This window comes from Puntigrus tetrazona, chromosome 11 (genome assembly GCF_018831695.1).
Source record: "Puntigrus tetrazona isolate hp1 chromosome 11, ASM1883169v1, whole genome shotgun sequence".
In the NCBI taxonomy this organism is placed as follows: Eukaryota; Metazoa; Chordata; class Actinopteri; order Cypriniformes; family Cyprinidae; genus Puntigrus; species Puntigrus tetrazona.
The window spans coordinates 21,576,471-21,595,171 of NC_056709.1; the positions used below are offsets into that span (position 1 = coordinate 21,576,471).

The 18,701-nt window shown below is 37.8% G+C and overlaps 2 protein-coding genes across 2 annotated transcripts; one reads left to right on the forward strand and one right to left on the reverse strand.

Moving 5' to 3' along the window:
* The first annotated feature begins 181 nt into the window (after positions 1-181).
* On the forward strand, positions 182-9,457 carry cfap92 (cilia and flagella associated protein 92 (putative)). Its single transcript, XM_043251665.1, has 10 exons — positions 182-413; positions 493-776; positions 1,598-1,817; positions 2,298-2,595; positions 2,675-2,681; positions 3,893-4,135; positions 4,217-5,326; positions 5,623-5,890; positions 5,959-6,976; positions 9,428-9,457. The coding sequence occupies exons 1-7, from the start codon at positions 182-184 to the stop codon at positions 5,027-5,029; spliced, it is 2,097 nt and encodes a 698-aa protein (XP_043107600.1). The 3' UTR covers positions 5,030-5,326; positions 5,623-5,890; positions 5,959-6,976; positions 9,428-9,457.
* Positions 9,458-9,704: 247 nt separating this feature from the next.
* acad9 (acyl-CoA dehydrogenase family, member 9) lies at positions 9,705-18,383 on the reverse strand. Its single transcript, XM_043251633.1, has 18 exons — positions 18,145-18,383; positions 17,825-17,918; positions 17,228-17,329; positions 17,032-17,138; positions 16,347-16,447; positions 16,183-16,261; positions 15,920-16,094; positions 15,223-15,296; positions 15,062-15,137; positions 14,903-14,973; positions 14,693-14,812; positions 14,476-14,604; positions 13,937-14,016; positions 13,713-13,839; positions 13,348-13,425; positions 12,234-12,362; positions 11,012-11,084; positions 9,705-10,771 (listed from the first exon to the last, which is right to left on the reverse strand). The coding sequence occupies exons 1-18, from the start codon at positions 18,316-18,318 to the stop codon at positions 10,671-10,673; spliced, it is 1,890 nt and encodes a 629-aa protein (XP_043107568.1). The 5' UTR covers positions 18,319-18,383; the 3' UTR covers positions 9,705-10,670.
* Between the last annotated feature and the right edge of the window lie 318 nt (positions 18,384-18,701).

An 18,701-nucleotide genomic window follows, 5' to 3' on the forward strand; every position in this document is an offset into this window, starting at 1 on the left:
AAAACTGGAAAACTTTCACTTAGGGTAAGTTTCCTCATGCTTGTTCGACATGATGTTTAAATAAAAGTAATAAAAAAAATATGCAAAGTTTTTTTTTTGTATTTTAATTACATGAAACCATCACATGCAGTATAATCATAGCATTTTTTTTGTGTTGTTCTATATCTGCTTATCTAGCATTATGGAAAGCACTGACTCAGGATTACCTGACCTGGAGAGAAGTGATGAAGACGAGAAGATTATCAAAGATTTGTCTTCAAACTCCACACAACTCACAGATTGTGAACCTCATGCTGACAAAAATAAAGATCCGTATACAGAGATGCCAGAATCCAGTCCTGAACAAACTATTACAACAGACTCCAGCTACATTGTCACCTGTAGAGTCAGCATCGCATTAGCTATTTTGAAAGGTATGACATTCTTTTATTTTTATATGCAATTTGATGTTGCGTTTTAAGTATATTTTTTGATATTAATAAAATGGATGCAAATTGTTCTTCCAGTCTTATGCATATTTTTTTGCACGATTAATACTGTTATTTTTTTGGTTTGTTTTCTTAAATCAAGTGGAGCATGAGGAGCATCTTACTAATTCTGAGAAAAGAAAAAAAGAGACAAAAAAAAAGGCATCCAGTGAGTTAGTGGAGGCCCCCAGAGCCCAGGGCTATTATTGCATTGAGTACAACGTGTTGCCTGATGACCCTGAACCAACCAGAGTAGATCTAGTGATGTTCGGCTTGGCAGCTAAACTCTACATGGCCAACGAGACTAAGGTGAGCTATTGGAATGAATTAGGTGTTAATTCTAAGAAAGAGCGTGTAAATGATGAATTATTTATGTGAAGAATAATGCTACTTCTTTGACCTGATAAACAAACATTTCTTGTTGTTGTTAGTATGCTAATAAATTATGCACAAGGATTTGCTCCACTGGCCCAAGGAAAGCTGGTTTAGAGTTTCAGTTAATGGCCTCTTTGGACTTATATTGTGCACCTTGCTGTTTGGGGTGAACACCTTTTGTCTACCATATGTCTACCTTTTGTCTACTATATGTATATATTAGAGTCACCAAGGCTGCATTTTTTAATCAAAATATTTGTCAAAAAAAACCCCAAACAAACAAAAAAACTGTAAAAATTATATAATTTTATTACTGCATACACGATCTAATTGATTTAAAATGCCTTTTATTCCTGCAATGGCACATCTGAATTTTCAACATCATTGCTAAATTCTTGAGTCACATGATCCATGAGAAATCATTCTAATATGCCGATTTTCCATACAAAAATTTTTTCTTATTATCATCAATGTAGAAAATAGTTGTGCTGCTCAATATTTTTGTGGAACTGATTTTCTTCCAGGACTCTTTGATGAATAGAAAAAGAAACAACAACATCTGTTAGAAATATAAATTTCTTGCAACAGTACAAATGTCTTTACTGTTAATTTAACGTGTTCTTGCTGAATAATGGTATTATTATTATTTTTAAATAAACATAAATCACTTACCGTACATTTTAAACAATAGTATAATTGTCTTTAGAATAAATCTGTAAAAAAGTATGGAAACATGACCTGTGTTTTCTGACAAGGTGCTGAAGCCCTGGCGAGAAGGAAACCAGTTGTGGGTAAGTTGGTCTCAGACTCTAAAACTCAATGTCAATAAAGAGCTTTTGATTAAATTGGCGTCACATAAGATCACAGTGAGAGTATGGGACAGCAAAGACAAGGTGTCTTTCAAAGCCAAGAATGACAGACCCAAAGCCTTCAGACTGCCACAGGAGAGGACTGGAGAGCATCCAGAACAAATGGGTATGATCTCCCTGTTTTTTGAATTATGCTTTCTATTACACTCTCAGAAATCAAGGTATAAATAAAAGCTGTCACTGGGGTGGTACCTTTTCAAAAGGTACACTTTTGTACCTGTTAGGTTCAAATATGTACACTTTAAGTACTAATATGAACCTTTAATGTACGAACATGTCCCTTTTGAAAAGGTACCACCCCAGTGACAGCTTTTGTACCTTTATTTCTGAAAGAAGTAAATGTTCATTGTAATCATTGTAATGTTGGTATCTTACAGCAAGATCCAGTTTAGCTATTGGGTAGGATTAGGGATGCAGAATAAGGACATGTAGAATAAGGCATTAACATGTGCTTTTTTTTAGCACTAATAAATGGCTAATATTCTAATAATATGTATGCTAATAAGCAACTAATAGGTGCTACCGTAAAAAAAAAAGTTACCAAAAATTCCTCAGTGATTTAATTTCTCACTAATTGTCTTAAAAGGTGGCATCAGGAAGATGATTTGTGAGATGAGAGCTGTATACGAGGAGGAGAACATAAAAATACGATCATTTATGAAAAACCACAAAGATCTAGTATCATCTGACTATAGGAAGAGTTTGGAGCTTCAGTACAATAGAACAGAAAAGAGCCGAACATCAGCCACTAAGAAGACACTGTTCCAGAAAGCCGCCCAGGATACTGCAGAACTCACTGAGGTCAAAGAGGAAAAAGAGTCAGCCTTGCTAGAACTCAGTTTTGCTCCTCTCCTTGCAGGTAATGTCTTCCTAGTCACGTTATGGTGAATTTAATGTTTCTAAAACCTCTATTAGCAGCCGACAGCTGCTGTATTCACTTACTCTCATGGCTCTTATACACAGGTTTCCTGTAAGTGAATGTTGTGTTTATATAATACATCATGAACATGACTTTAGCGAGGCAGCTCACCATTTAGGGGCTGTTTCCCTTATTCCTGAGCGCTGTGGGGTGGATTTGAGTAAGGGGCTTCCCTGCAGGGTCCCTGCTATTTAGCTTCTAATTGGCTGTGGAATGGCACCAACCAAATCCGACCAACAGCTTCTTTAGCTTTTGATGTGTCTCATCCAGACCCCCAGCAGGAGCTCCGGATGAAAGCCTTCACTTGAGAAATATTTTAGCCACTTGAGAAATCACAGTAGCTCCGTTCACAGCAGGCGGATCAGGAAGTTTGGAGTCTATTAAACTATCCTATTATTCATAAAGGAGATAGTCTATTTACTTTAAAAGCGTTCTGTCACGGTTGTGTGGTAAGCACGAGAGCACACAACGAGATTCAATGAAAATAAAGGGGTTTAATTCCAGAATGGTAAAATAAAAGATATACAGACAGGCAGGCAGGCAGGCAGGTCGGTCGGTCGAACAGGCAGGCAGGATAAACACAGGTAGGGACATTGGGTAGGGACCTTGACGCTCGGACCAACAGAACTGAAAAGACAGGACTTAAATACACGGGGTAATTGACGAGACACAGCTGATGACAATAACATAATTAACACGGAGGGAAGGCAGGGCACAGGGAGCACATGGCACGGGACAAAAACATAAACAAAGAGTCCAGAGATGTGACAGCTCTTTATTATGATGGCTATGTGAGGGACACTCCTATATTCTGAGTATATATAGATAATACCACATATAAACTAGCGTTTGAAGGGATTTGCATACTTTTCTTCAGATGAGATGTATCAAATGGATCAAAATAGAGTTTTTCTCATAACGTGACACTGAAAACTGTGCTGAAATTTCTCCTTCGCCAAAACAGTAAAACAATACATTTAAATAAAAACACTTAAATGCAAAATATTTCTTTAAAATTACAACAATGAATGAATTCTTTTGCCTTTTCTCATTCTGAAAAGTGCAAAAAAAAAAAAAAAAAAAGACAAGTAAAAAATTAAACACGTTGTAAAGATGCAACTGCAAAATGCAAACTGCAAAATAAATTGTAAACTGCAAAATATTACATATGAGAAGAGAAGGGCTAGCGTCAATATAGAGTGCCTATGAGACTATGAGAGTTTGGTAAAACATCTTACCAATCCCAAACTTTTGAAAGGTAGTGTATAATATATGTAATTTTACAACATCAGCTATCATGTACTTATGTCTTTATGTTAGGGAGTATGATGCTCTCTGACCGCTTGGGATTCTGTTCTGGAGGAGTAAAAGAGGGATTCTGGAATATCACTCTTGATCAGCCACTTCTATCCGAGCAGCTAAAAGCTGAACTCAATCCACTAATCATCACAGTTTTATCAGCTTCCTCTCTGCCATCATCCCCTGTTCCTTTCCATGCACTTAAGGTATGCCTTGTTTCACAAATGATTCACTTAATTGTTCAAAAAGAACCTATTAAACACATTGTCACAATTATATTTCAATAGGCAAAATGTCATCCTGTCTACTGTCAGTACAAGTTCTGCAACATGCCGGTCTACAGAAGCAAAGGCCATGATCACAATGCTAATATCTGCTTTAAGGATGTGAATGTGATTTTTACTGGTCTGCTGAGCCCTGGAAAGCTGTTTGAGTTTCTTAACGGTCCACCCATGAAGATTGAGGTCCATGATCGGGATAAAAAAATGGAGAAACCCTCCAGTAAACCAGCTATATTCGGGACTGACCCCAGTGATGCCAAAGAAGATTTGTGGGTCACACGTAATGCATTAAAAGCAGATACTGAACTTCATGATCCATATGGCATAGCCAAACTAGATCTCTCAGATCTTCTTCGAGGATGCAGATATTTGAAACTGAAATTGCCCATAAGGAGATCTTCAGAAATTCCCTCAGATATTGCAATGCCATTGGGTCATTATCTTGAAGCTGACACCCAACTGAAAGTCCAGGTGGAGATAGCACATACCATTCATCGTGAAGATAGCAACGGTGATAGAGACTGTCCTTTTGGCCGCGTCATATATGTCTTCAAGTATAACAATACACCTGTCTTAGCCAAACTGACATCAGAAATTCTACAGATCAATGCAGATGCCTTCCAACTAAAGCATTATCCAAAAGAAACAATTCAAAGGCTCCTGTCTTGTCATAAAATAAGCACCAAAGACAGGGAGAACAAAAGGTTTAATGTTCTCACTGGATTTCATTTGATGGATAAGGCTCTACACCTTTTTGTTCTGGAAGGATTGAAGGATCAAGCAATCAAAAGACTGTGGACTACAGTGCCTATAAAGTAAGAAAGTCGTTATTTAAAATGCTCCCACATGTGCACAACATTTACCAATATGCAGCAAAGCAAAATTCCTGAAGATCATACAGGCTGATCTGATCCTTTCCAGGTTGGATGGTGATGAGGAGGAACAGGTGACTGTGCTGTATAACTCAGACTTGAGTTTCTCAGAGCGACTGTATGACATGCTTGATGTGGGTCTGAGCCCCGTTTGCCTTGTAAAACCACTTGAGACCATTTTGTTGGAGCCTCTGGTGTTTATCAGAAATACAGTTCCTCATGCCTGTCTTGAAGCCTTAAAACGGTAAAATTGCAATCACTCTTAAAGAGAAGCTCCTTTTTTATAACTTCTAGCTTGGTCCCTTTTCTTGGTTTTCTCAAGACAGCAAAACAGTTGGTTTAGGATAATATTAATATTTTGCTACAATTTCAAAACAGTAATAAGTACCATGTCTAACGTGATGGATTACATTTCACAAAAACCTATTCTGTGTGGTATTTGCTAAACCTAGAGGAGCTAACATGAAATACTGAGCTATTGTTCAAGAGAGTTGAAATGTTTCCTATTGACATTTAATAGTAAACTTTTAATTTTAATAGTATGAGCCACATCTGCAAATCCAAGAAGCTTCAAGAAGTAGTGCACCACAACCTGTTACCATCAGCTGACATGATTTTAAGCTTAAGCAAGGAGTTTGGATCAGATCTTAGGAGGCTATGGTTAGCAACAGAGAACAAGCAATTTCAGGAGGATTTACCTGATCATCATAACATCAGAAAGAGAGCTCACACACCTCTAGACAACTTCAACAGACAATACTTCCAATGGAAACAGAATGAGGGAAATCACGTGAAGGACTTTATCCAGGTAATGAATGACTTGTATGTTTAAAAAAGTGGGAAATTGAGTTGATTGAATACATTTTTTTATTTCAGGCAAACATTGAAGACATCCACAGGACAAGTAGCGACTTACAAAAGTCAAAGCCTAATATGTTTTTGGATACTATTACTGACAGTCAGATTGTCAATTACTACAATGTTCAAACAACGAATTCCCCAACTCTACTCTACAGACAATTTTTGAAGGTTGGCATAATTTTATTTAAGCTTGAAAACTATAAAAAAGATGACTGTGATGTGCTTAGACAGGCTCCTGGGTCTTTCTGAGAATATACTACAACTGTATATTTAAAGTAAAATACGACTATTGTCTTTCTAGGACTCCATTTGCATTCGCTTCTCTTACCCTGGTTTTAAGAGCAGTATTGAATCTAACCAGCACCCGAAGCGGCCAGACGATGCTCGGATAGAGGAACTGAGAAAGGTGCTGTCGAGGTCATGCCATACTGCTGTTACCCCCATCTGTGTCATGTTTCTCTCTCAGTGCAATGTCAACTTTATGGACATTCCTAAGAGCTTAAGCAAGAAGATAGAGTTTTACCGATGTTTACCTACCTTACCAACTTCTTTACAGATCCCCAGAGCTTAAGACAGTATTTAGTTGCAAGTGCAGTGACAGGGCTAATGCTGATTGACTCACGGGACACAGAGTTATCTAGAAGCATGTGCTTGCCTGAAATTGATTTATCAGCCTTTCAAACTCTGTAACTTATTGTTCCCTGCTGAACATGAGCATAGCACCCAAAAATGTGAACCTTACAAATGACAGATTGATGGTATCATTAGTAGTTTGTCCTATTCGAGCAACTGAACATGTATATTTATGTTTTTCCAAAAGCATTTATTGCAACTAACTCTTTTACACATGGGCTTAATGATTTCTTTTTTTCTTCACAGCCTTGGAGAGAAAACATATTACATCGGAACAAATTGAAGCCAACGCTTTCCAGATTCAGGCTGCCATGGATCCACAGACATCAGGATTTTGAACTTTACTCCAAGCCCCCATTAGAGTTTGGACCAGAACTCCCCCTGAGCATCCATTTGGCTGGTAACATTTTCTGAAAGGGGGCATGATCTGCCTTTGTTATTTATTTTGTACTGTTCTGTAATATCCACTTATAATGTTATCAAGATATTTACTTCCAAAAACATCACAATTTTGAAATAATAGGCTATTTTCGGTGCTGTTTTGATCCCTCAGTGTGGCAGATTGCAGATGTAAATTCCCACTGCTATGATTGGCTAACAGTTGTGCATGTTTAACAGCCTACATCTTTCACAGATGAGTGCTGCTGTGATTTAGATATGCATAAATACTCAGTACATATCAAATGATTACATAATGAAAATAGTTACTCATACTTGTGTAGTATGACATAATATCCAATACGCTGTAAAATATATATATATATAATATCCTAATATGGTTATTATATTTATTGGCATACAGACATGGACAAAATTGTTGGTACCCTTTGGTCAATGAAAGAAAAACTCACAATGGTCACAGAAATAACTTTAATCTGACAAAAGTAATAATAAATAAAATTCTATAAATGTTAACCAATGAAAGTCAGACATTGTTTTTCAACCATGCTTCAACAGAATTATTAAAAAAATAAACTCATGAAACAGACCTGGACAAAAATGATGGTACCCCTAACTTAATATTTTGTTGCGCAACCTTTTGAGGCAATCACTGCAATCAAACGCTTCCTGTAACTGTCAATGAGACTTCTGCACCTCTCAGCAGGTATTTTGGCCCCTCCTCATGAGCAAACTGCTCCAGTTGTGTCCGGTTTGAAGGGTGCCTTTTCCAGACTGCATGTTTCAGCTCCTTCCAAAGATGCTCAATAGGATTGAGGCCAGGGCTCATAGAAGGCCACTTTACAATAGTCCAATTTTTCCTCTTAGCCATTCTTGGGTGTTTTTAGCGGTGTGTTTTGGGTCATTGTCCTGTTGCAAGACCCATGACCTGCGACTGAGACCAAGCTTTCTGACACTGGCTAGTACATTTCTCTCTAGAATTCCTTGATAGTCTTGAGATTTCATTGTACCCTGCACAGATTCAAGACACCCTGTGCCAGGCGCAGCAAAGCAGCCCCAGAACATAACAGAGCCTCCTCCATGTTTCACAGTAGGGACAGTGTTCTTTTCTTGATATGCTTCATTTTTTCGTCTGTGAACATACAGCTGATGTGCCTTGGCAAAAACTTCGATTTTTGTCTCATCTGTCCACAGGACATTCTCCCAGAAGCTTTGTGGCTTGTCAACATGTAGTTTGGCATATTCCAGTCTTGCTTTTTATGATTCGTTTTCAACAATGGTGTCCTCCTTGGTCGTCTCCCATGTAGTCCACTTTGGCTCAAACAACGACGGATGGTGCGATCTGACACTGATGTTCCTTGAGCATGAAGTTCACCTTGAATCTCTTTAGAAGTCTTTCTAGGCTCTTTTGTTACCATTCGGATTATCCGTCTCTTAGATTTGTCATCAATTTTCCTCCTGCTTGGCCACGTCCAGGAGGTTGGCTACAGTCCCATGGATCTTAAACTTCTGAATAATATGTGCAACTGTAGTCACAGGAACATCTAGTTGCTTGGAGATGGTCTTATAGCCTTTACCTTTAACATGCTTGTCTATAATTTTCTTTCTGATCTCTTGAGACAACTCTTTCCTTTGCTTCCTCTGGTCCATGTCGAGTGTGGTACACACCATATCACCAAACAACACAGTGATTACCTGGAGCCATATATATAGGCCCAATGGCTGATTACAAGGTTGTAGACACCTGTGATGCTAATTAGTGGACACACCTTGAATTAACATGTCCCTTTGGCCACATTATTTTCAGTGTTTTCTAGGGGTACCATCATTTTTGTCCATGCCTGTTTCGTGAGTTTATTTTTTTAAATAATTCTGTTGAAGCATGGTTGAAAAACAATGTCTGACTTTCATTGGTTAACATTTATAGAATTTTTATTTATTATTACTTTTGTCAGATAACAGTTATTTCTGTGACCATTGTGACTTTTTCTTTCATTGACCAAAGGGTACCAACAATTTTGTCCACGTCTGTATATAATAGTTATAGTCTGTATAAATTATAATACACTATTATGACAAGGCAATGTATATTTTATTATATCTTTAAATTTTATTATCATCTCTCACATCACGGATCTGCATTTTGTATAATGTATTTTATTACTTATACAATTAGCATCAAACAAAAAATATAATTCTTATTATCAAGGATTAAAGATTAGCACAGGTTTCCATAGAGACTAGTTGATTCATTGCACTGTTGAGATTGTTTTGAAATGGAGCATGCTCTGTATTGACTGAACTTACTCCAGGAAGAGTTTTGGTACCAGCATCCCTCGAGTGACCAAGGTTTGGATTGATCAACCGGGAGTTCAGGGTTTAGCAGATGGTAAATTAATCTTGCTTTTTAAAATTAAAATTAAAGGCTCATTTTACCTTGTATTTTGTCTAGGAGAGGCTCTCCATAAAGAGCAGCTTCAGGCTGCACATGCTCAGTACAACAGGTGGCAAAGGAAGATGCTGCCCGATGAAACCTCTACAGGAAGTGAAAGAGTTTCCGAGTTCAAATGTCACATGAGGAGATCTGGTCTGGATAAACTACAAGATATACTGAAAGACAAGCCCATGAAATATTCTTTGAAGAGGCCAGGAATGGCTTTAAAAGTAACAAAAAGCTAAACGATTTCCTAAAACGACACTACAGCACAACATAAAAATATGCACGGCAGTCAAATATTATATCAGATTTATTGCTATATTAACATTTTTAGAAAATCACATGGACAGACCATTATGTCTCCAAACAGACAGATTTCCAAAAAACATTTTTCTTTATAACTTTGAGGCTTGCTATTCTATATCTAATCCCTGTTTTTTCCCCCTCAGCCCATTCCTGTTATTTCTGTGGTCCAGCCTTCTGAAAAGACCGGCTCAGCAGAGAAAGAGGCCAATATTCCATTTGCTCCTGGACCCTTTCAGAACCACAGCCTGAGCTGGGACAAAAACACGATTCCAAGATACTCGTCCCAGTACAGCAAATTCCACTTCAGGTTAGGCTTAATCCTTGTTCTTCAGTTACTGTTTTATTAATTAATAACAGGCTAAGTTACTGCAGCACAACTTGGAAATAAGTATGAACCATTCACATTACTTATGTAAGAACACCCTGGAAGCGCTTCTGGGGTACAGAAATGACAAAAAAAATAAAAATTCTTAAATCTTAATAGTTAATTTGAAACTGCTCAGTGAGTAACGTTCAGATTTTTTACAGAGATTACTGGGGGCCACATTCTTTTCTGCACAAGCGTAGTGTTTTACCGCTCACAGATGAAGACAAAAGTATACACTCCTGTCAGAAACCTGCTGGATCCCCAACTACACCTATGATATCGGCCCACTTCAAACACAGCAGAAACATCACAGAGATGAGAACCGACAAAAACATCATCTTACATGTGCATTAAAGGTATTGCTTCATAATCGCTTGGATTTTATGTCATTCAGCCAATATTAAGAAGCACTAGAAAACTGATATAAACCGAACTGAAACATTGGAGAGTAAGGCTCAATCAACACTGCGCATCGTGAGAAACACAAGTGTATTTAATTGAATAACTATAGCAGATGCTCTCACTTTTGTTGGATTAAACTAAAACACACGTTTGTGAGAAACCTTTCAGACAACGACAGCCATCTTAGAAGGTTCTGTCCAGAGGATGTGAGCAGACATACGCCCTCTTAGCTAGGACCTCCTGGGCGATCTTCTTTATGTTGGCATCGTTGTTCTCCAGGGAATCTGGAGAGAACACAAACCCCAATCCATTCAGTGAACGCTCTGATCTAATACATTACATTGACTGGAGTTATTAGGCGGACGGATAATTGGAACAGTATGAAGAGCGCATTCAAGTGTTAGCGACTGACTTATGGTTTGTAAGGTTGTGGAGGAAATTCTACAACATGTGCAAGTGCTTTGTCTTGCTATGCAATAAAACGAGAAGGGCTGGTATTAATTATAGCTGTGCGTTTTACTCACGTTTTTGAAGCTGAGTCAACAAGAAGTTGTTCTTGAAATGAGCATCCTTGCAGAAAGTGTTGGTGAGCAGCACCTGAAACCCAGTGGAAATTTAACAAGGCTGTTTACATTAACGATTTCAAAATTAACAAGCAAGCAAATTTCCTCGATTATGAGGTTTTTGTAGGCTAAATTATTACACACTCTTTGACCTGAGAGCAATTCAACGAAATCAAAACAAAATGGAAAAAAAACTCAGCACACGGAAATATGAAATTTATGTTTAAATGCATGCAAAACCTTCTATAAGTTTGTCGGATTAAGCAAATATGCGAGCATGCAGCGCAGCCACAGCATGACAAGTCATTAAACTGTTTCCGTCAATTGTTCCTCTCATGCAAAATCAAAACAGCTCTGCTGCTATGAATTAAAATTCAGCTTATTGAAATGCCTCCTGGGACCAATCCACTTGTGAAAAGAAATGCATTATTTGTCACAATGCAACATCCACAATGCTTTCAAGTTCAGTCCTCTAAACAGGTCAAGTAAAGGAGTCATTTCTTTTTTTTTTGACCCAATCTGTACTTCTTCAACCACTGCATGCTACATTAAAATGCCTTTTACTGAACACTGAACAAAAGACTTAAGGCACATCTCATGACTGGAATCTCTTTATAGATACAGGTAATGTGCTTTTTTACTCCCTGCCAAAATGTGAATTTTGTCATTAATCACTTACCCCCCATTTCATTCCAAACCCTTAAAAGCTTTGTTTATTTTTGGTACCCACACATTTTTATAAAAAATAATGACTTTTTAAAATTATTTTTCTCCCCTGCGTCTCTTCACGTCACAGTAGTGCCATTTTTGAGATTATCCAGAGAGAAATGATTGAATTACAGTTGTTACTTTTATTTTCTTTGCATACAAAAAGTATGCTCGTCTCTACAGTTGAACCATTGATGTCAGATGCAGTATTCTGACAACTTATACTTTTCTGGACTTTGACGGTGTTGTTTACTTGGCAGTCAAATGGGACAGTTACAAGCCTCCTGGTTTTCATCCAAAAAATATATTAAATTGTGTTCTAAAGATGAATAAAGGCTTTTATGGGTTTGGAGCTACACAGGGGTAAGTCATTAATGAAAAAATTATGGAGTAACCATAGAAAAAACTTTGGTTACCCATTTAACGTTGGTTGTTGACCATTCGACCCTAGGGTGAAAGTTTAAGCGTCTGTTACCTCAAGGTCATGGTTGCGCAGGCCGATGCTGATGGAGCGACTGGCGCGGGACAGGACGGCTGTCATGGCATAGATGTTAATCAATACATCTGCAACTTTCTTCAGCACAAGCTGCTCCTCGACAATTGTCTGTAACAGATAAAGATACAGAAAAACCGGCAAGATGCAAAAATTAAATAAAATTTCACAATTTCACAGAAGAGTTTGAGAGTTTGAGAGCTCATGCTGAAAGTTTAGATCTGTGTGCATTCTATGGAATTCTACTACCATTAAAAAATATAAAATTTTCAACTCCAGTCTTAAGTCTAAAACAATCCTTCAGAAGCCATTTTAATATGCTGATTAATTTTTTTTATTATCAACGTTGAAAACGGCTTGATAATTATGTGGAAATTGTGGTAAGATTTTATAGTTTTGATGATATGAAACTATTAAATAATTGTCTATCTAGAATTAAAAAGGCTGTCTCTATATTATATTTGAAGATGTTTCTGTTGATCTAGGTCACTCGAAGTAGGACAAATCAAGGCAGTTTTAACAGTAACACTCATAAAGAGACAAACACATCCTCTGCCTGCCTCTCTACAGTTTGCATTGCACACAGCATCTGCAGCGAAGGGATTTATTCCTTTAAACGTTTCCTACAGATGAGAATGCAACAGGAAAAACAGTGTGTGGATATCTGAAGCACTTCCAGGCTGCTCTCTTGTGACTGCAGTCTGATTACAATAGCATGGCCATACAGAGGTCTGTTCAGAAAAGAGAGAGTGAGGCCAGCTGTGTCACATATGAACATTACCTCAACCCAACAGGAAAGAAGGGACCAGAGATTAGGTCCCAGCAGTGCTAACAGCCCACGCTAATCACCTTGTGCGTTACAAGAAAAAAACACATCTGTACGTTAAACCAATGGTAATTTTTCATTTTCTGGCAGCATCCGAGGAACGTGCACAAACTCGGATTAAAAACTGATGCTGAGGAAAACGAGATTCATGGGAATAGTCAGTATGGGAGTGTTTTCTCTATCGTTTACATTTATTAACAAAAAAACAAAACAAAAAACAAACGTATCTACAGTACATAAAGCAATAATTAATACATCAAAATGTTTTACCTTTCCATATCGGTGCAGTAAGCTTTCCACAGTTGAGCCGAAGTATGCAGCGTTCTGCTCAAACATTTTGGCGCTCTCCTGTGAGAGAAAGATGACATCATCACTCCTCCGAAAACGAGCTGGGCTCAATTACCAGACCACACGGGTTTAAAGGAGAGATCAGAAGGAAGGATTCCGTCTGATGAAATGTGACTGGCAGGAGAACTAGGCGAGATCAGATGTGATGGTGACAGGGCTTTTACTGGACATCCCTGAGCTGCTGTTATTACCATGACGTACATTCAGTTTATGACCACTGGTGTCATTTTACTCTATAATATGACAGAACACATTTACATAGAGCACAAGCAGCATTGGTTCTGTACCGTTAGACTGGGGTGTACAACGCCATTTTTGCCGGTCAGTCCAAAGTCCACATTGCTCCACACCGAGTCCTTCAATCTCTTCCCCAGAATCTCAAACACCGTCCCCACATTTCCCTTCTTCATCTCCCTGTGAAAAGAGAAAGTCACATCTCGAAGCATGACGTTTTGTTACTTAAAAAAAAACCCAAAAAATAACTTCATTAATATTTATATTTTCCACATACTTTATTTTTCCTGTTAGGATTTTGCCAGCATACTGCATTCCGGTAAGTGCGATGTACATCCTCAAAATCTCATTAGTGCCCTAAAAGCAGGAAATAATAAAATAAAATAAAATAGAAATCACATTATATAATGCATTGAATCGTTTTTGCATGTTCATTCTGGAGCCCTACACTTATGACAACATGCCCTCTAGTGGTAAAAACAACAATTAAATATACACATTTTTTGAAACTAAATTTCATTTTTATTCTGAAAGGATGAATAAAATTGATCAAGAGTAATAGTAGAGCCTTTAATAATATGTCAAAATATACTTTTGAACTTCCTACACAGCTGTTATCAACTTTACTAAAAATAGTTGCGCACCAAATTGTATTCTAAAAATTATATAATAATATTGTGTGACACTGAAACTTAAATATAAATTTTAAATAAAATATATAAAAGTAAAACAGTTTTTTAAAATGTAAAATATTTCACAATATTACTATTTATTTTTTAGCCTTTGACTACTTTTTTTTTTCATATTCCTCTGTACCTCAAATATCTGGAGGATGCGGCAGTCCCTGAGGTAGCGCTCGTAGGGGTAGTTCTTGGTGAAGCCCAGCCCTCCTAAAACCTGCAGAGCTTCACTTACACAGATCCAGCTGCCCTCAGAGCTGAAGACCTGTATAACCACCACTGAGGGTCAATGCTCCAACATCTTGTATTCACTTCTAATAAATTCTAGCGATTATGATTTCCGGTTACTTTACCTTGACCATAGCAGCCTCCAGAGAACAGTCTGGGACTCCAGGTCGGTCCATCATCCCAGCGGTGAGATAAGCCATGCTCTCCATCACAAATGCATTCAGGGTCATGGTAGCAAACTTATCCTGCGCCGAAGAAAAATAAAAGCACACAATGACTGAGCAAATAATAACAACAGAATTATTAGATATGATTAAACATAGCATGCGACGTACCTGAATCATTCCGAACTCAGAAAGGCTCCTACCGAATTGTTTTCTTGTGCACGCATATTCTGATGTCAGCTCTGAAAAGACGTGGCATGTGCATTCATTTAAATCGAAGAGACGTGTAGATTATATTTACAAGGATGCGAGTAAGAATGGTGTTCTCACCGATCAGCCTCTTGATGAGCCCCGCACCTGCACTGCCCATGCTGAAGCGCCCATTATTCAGAATGTTCATGGCAACCTGAAGAGGATGCATGCATGTTATCACGGGTCAATGCAACATCATGCCATCATAGTTTTACAAATGTGCACTGAAGGGAGAATACCTTAAAACCACCACCAACTTCACCAATGACATTCTCAACTGGCACCTTGGTGTCTTCAAAGGTAATCTCACAGGCTAGTGAAAAAGTATAAATATTCAGTAAACGTGCATTAAAAAGTGTCCAAATACAAAAGCTAAATTTGAACAATAAATATGTTTTTTTTAATTGATTTATATAACCAACCACTTCTGTGATATCTTTTACTTACAAATGAGTTTTTTACAAAAATAATTTTGAACAATAAATACACTCTTTTTTTTTTTTTTTATAACCTACCATTTTTATGATATCTTTCACTTAAGAAGTAAAGCCTATTTGTTTGCGTGTTTTAAATAGCGTTTCTATTTTAATACATTTTAAAATGTCATTTATTATTCCTGCCATGTTAATGTCATTTGATCCTTCAGAAATCATTCTAATAAGTAGATTCGGTGCTCAAGAGATGTTCCTTCTTCATTAAAAATCTTGAAAACAGTTGTGCCGTTTAAGATTTTTGTGGAAAACTTGATTTCAGGATTCTTTGATGAACAAAAAGTTCAAGAGAACAGCATTTATTTGAAACAGAAACCTTTTGGAACATTATTAAAGTCTTAAATGCCCATGTTTTTCCTCTAGCTTTGAGGTTCACTGAAATTCAATCACGAATACATTTCAACAGTAACTTCAAGCACAACGTTAGAAGAAGGTTTGAACGTACTGTTTGAGCCTCTGATGCCCAGTTTGTCTTCAGGCTTGCCACTGGTAACACCACCGAATGCCCTCTCAACGATGAAAGCTGTGATCTTATTTTGCTTTTGACCGTCTTTGTCAACCACTTCAGTTCTGGCAAACACAGTCATGATGTCTGCCCAGCCTCCATTGGAGATCCAAAACTTGAGAGCAAACATAAACATTTAATCAAAATCGTCCAATAAGAAGACTCTGCTATGCCAGACACAATGACCTGATTGAGGAAGTCACCTTTGTGCCATTGAGCAAGAAGTGCTTGCCATCTTCTGTCAGCGTGGCTCGTGTCTGTATAGATGCTGCATCACTTCCACTAACACGTGAGATGACGTCATTTGAAAATAATAACCGAAGCAGATTCGAAAATGAAATCTTAATCTTAGATTAATATATTGTACCTTCCAGGTTCGGTGAGGCAGAAGGCTGCAATATGCTCTCCTGTTGCTAGTTTGGGGAGGTATTTTGCTTTCTGTGCATCATTTCCAGCTATCAGTATTCCCTAAAATGTAGAGATTGTTATGGAAACGGTCAATTAACATAAAATTTCTATGCACTCACCTTAAGTCTATCTAAGATTCATACAAGTTTGTTTCCTTCTCAGAACCGAAGTTTAACGTAACATCACTTGCTCAGCAATGACTGGACTTTTTCACTAAAGGATTATAGATTTTTTTTGTCCAGAAGTGACGAATTGACGTTAAATGCCTCATTGATGAGTTTTATTTGTGAGATCTGCGCGCAGCATGTGCTCGACGATGCCCAGAGCAGGCGACCGGTGGTAACTATACGGCCCTCAGACAGAACAAGCAGGCTGACGATGAGTGACAGAGCAGAATAAAAATGGAGCAAAGTGTGGATGTGCTGTACTTGAAAGACGTTAAACTCGGTTTTGTCTATATTTTTCTTAAGACTATAATTTCGAATAACAGCTGTTGCATTTATGGAAAATGTTAAACCTCTAATGTAATGCAAAATTTCTCCAAATCTGTTGTGTTAAAGAAACAAACTCATCTACATTTTGATGGCTTGCAGGTGAGCACATTTACAGCAAAATTTCATTTTTGGGTGAACCGATTTGCTCACCTTTAGACCAATGGCTTGATGTGCTGCTAGCGTGACTGCAATAGCTCCATCTAAAGACGTGATTTCTCCTAATCTGGCGTACATGGTGTTTGAGAGGCCCAGACCGCCTGGAGGAAACAGGCAAACAAGAAGATTACATTTTTGGACGAGGTACTAGGTATTGCATGAGGTGTCTGAAGTCAGAGGTCAGTCTCACCATATTCTTCAGGTATCTGGATCCCAAACAGCCCCAGTTCCTTCAGCCCATTTAAAGTCTCAGGAGGAATTATAGCCTCGTGGTCAATCTTTGCCGAATCAACTATGGTGGTATTTGCACAAGTACAAGGAAAAAAAAAAAGTCCTTGTTTTTTCTTTGTATGAATAACATATAGCAAAATGCAAAAGCTGAGATCTTATAACAACATTTGACATAACAACAACAACAACAACAACAACACACACACACACACACACACACACACACACACACACATATATATATATATATATATATATATATATATATATATATATATATATATATATATATATATATATATATATATATATATAGAGAGAGAGAGAGATACACACACATATGTAGATAAATGAGAAAAGCATATAAGTTTTAATTATAAATCGTGAACTAACTACATTTAAAAGTGCTAAAATGATTTTTTTTTATGAATGAATGTGATCACAGGGAGATTTTTTCCAAGATGAACACAAGCCAATACGCATATACGTGCCATAATATATGAAGAGAGACCTCACAATAATTAAACTCATTAAAACATGCTTGCTTTGCACCCACCATCTTCACTGAAAAACTTTTCCACAGGCAGAACAAGTTGGTTTATTTCCTCTAATTCTTCATTACTGATTTCTGGGTAGGGAAAGACTTCAGTCTAAAAGACGTAAATATATATACACTTTTAATGTACAGTAACAAAGCAGTCCTATTTAAACCACCCACTTTAATTACTATAAATAGTATGAACGTGCATTATTGTCGCTATCATATAAGAATATAAGAGTCCTTGACCTTGCTCAAGTGGTTTCACATTTTAATAGGTACGTCAGTTATGTACACAAAATAAAGCAACAAATTATTCTGTGGTTTGTTGACATTACCTTGTTTACTTTGCCCAAGAACAGATCTTTGGCATATGCCAAACTCCTCGCGCTGGAGCTAATGCAGCGTCGCGACTGAAAGTGATGCACACCTTTTTGCGCGACTCGTGCGGCAAACAAATTTCTCCCAAGTTTGACCGATCTCGACAAAACAGTAAGTTTGTTCAGGTTCATCTTCAACGCAGATACTCACCCCAACCACCCCAGGACTGACTGAAACACCTTTCACCTATTTTCGTCGCTCATTGATGACGACACGACTCCGCTCGGCTGCAGTTCCCCTCGTGTCCTGCAGAGGTCACCGTTTAGCTGCACTACACAAATGATTCATTTCAATGCAGAGTGAATACGTCGATCGTCGATTCTCTCTGGTCTCTGATTTCATCACAGTCTTTGCTCGGATTTAGGTGAATTTCTGGCTTCACATATCACTGAAATAACAGTAACGAGCAGCTCGGCGGGTCTCTTTCCTTCCAGTCCTTCTCTGGGCAGCGACGCAGCCGTTAGTGTTGCCAATGAGGATTTAACCCTCAAAGCTGCTCTATTTATAGCCTACA

Excerpts from the sequence above, each read along its gene's own strand:
- acad9 (XM_043251633.1), bottom strand. The coding sequence starts at position 18,318 with ATGAACCTGAACAAACTTACTGTTTTGTCGAGATCGGTCAAACTTGGG. Across the intron at positions 17,919-18,144 it reads TCTTGGGCAAAGTAAACAAG|ACTGAAGTCTTTCCCTACCC; the intron begins GTAATGTCAACA and ends TACGTCTTTTAG. Across the intron at positions 11,085-12,233 it reads TGCGCAACCATGACCTTGAG|GTGCTGCTCACCAACACTTT; the intron begins GTAACAGACGCT and ends ACTGGGTTTCAG.
- cfap92 (XM_043251665.1), top strand. The coding sequence starts at position 182 with ATGGAAAGCACTGACTCAGGATTACCTGACCTGGAGAGAAGTGATGAA. Across the intron at positions 777-1,597 it reads ACATGGCCAACGAGACTAAG|GTGCTGAAGCCCTGGCGAGA; the intron begins GTGAGCTATTGG and ends TTTTCTGACAAG. Across the intron at positions 4,136-4,216 it reads TTCCTTTCCATGCACTTAAG|GCAAAATGTCATCCTGTCTA; the intron begins GTATGCCTTGTT and ends ATATTTCAATAG.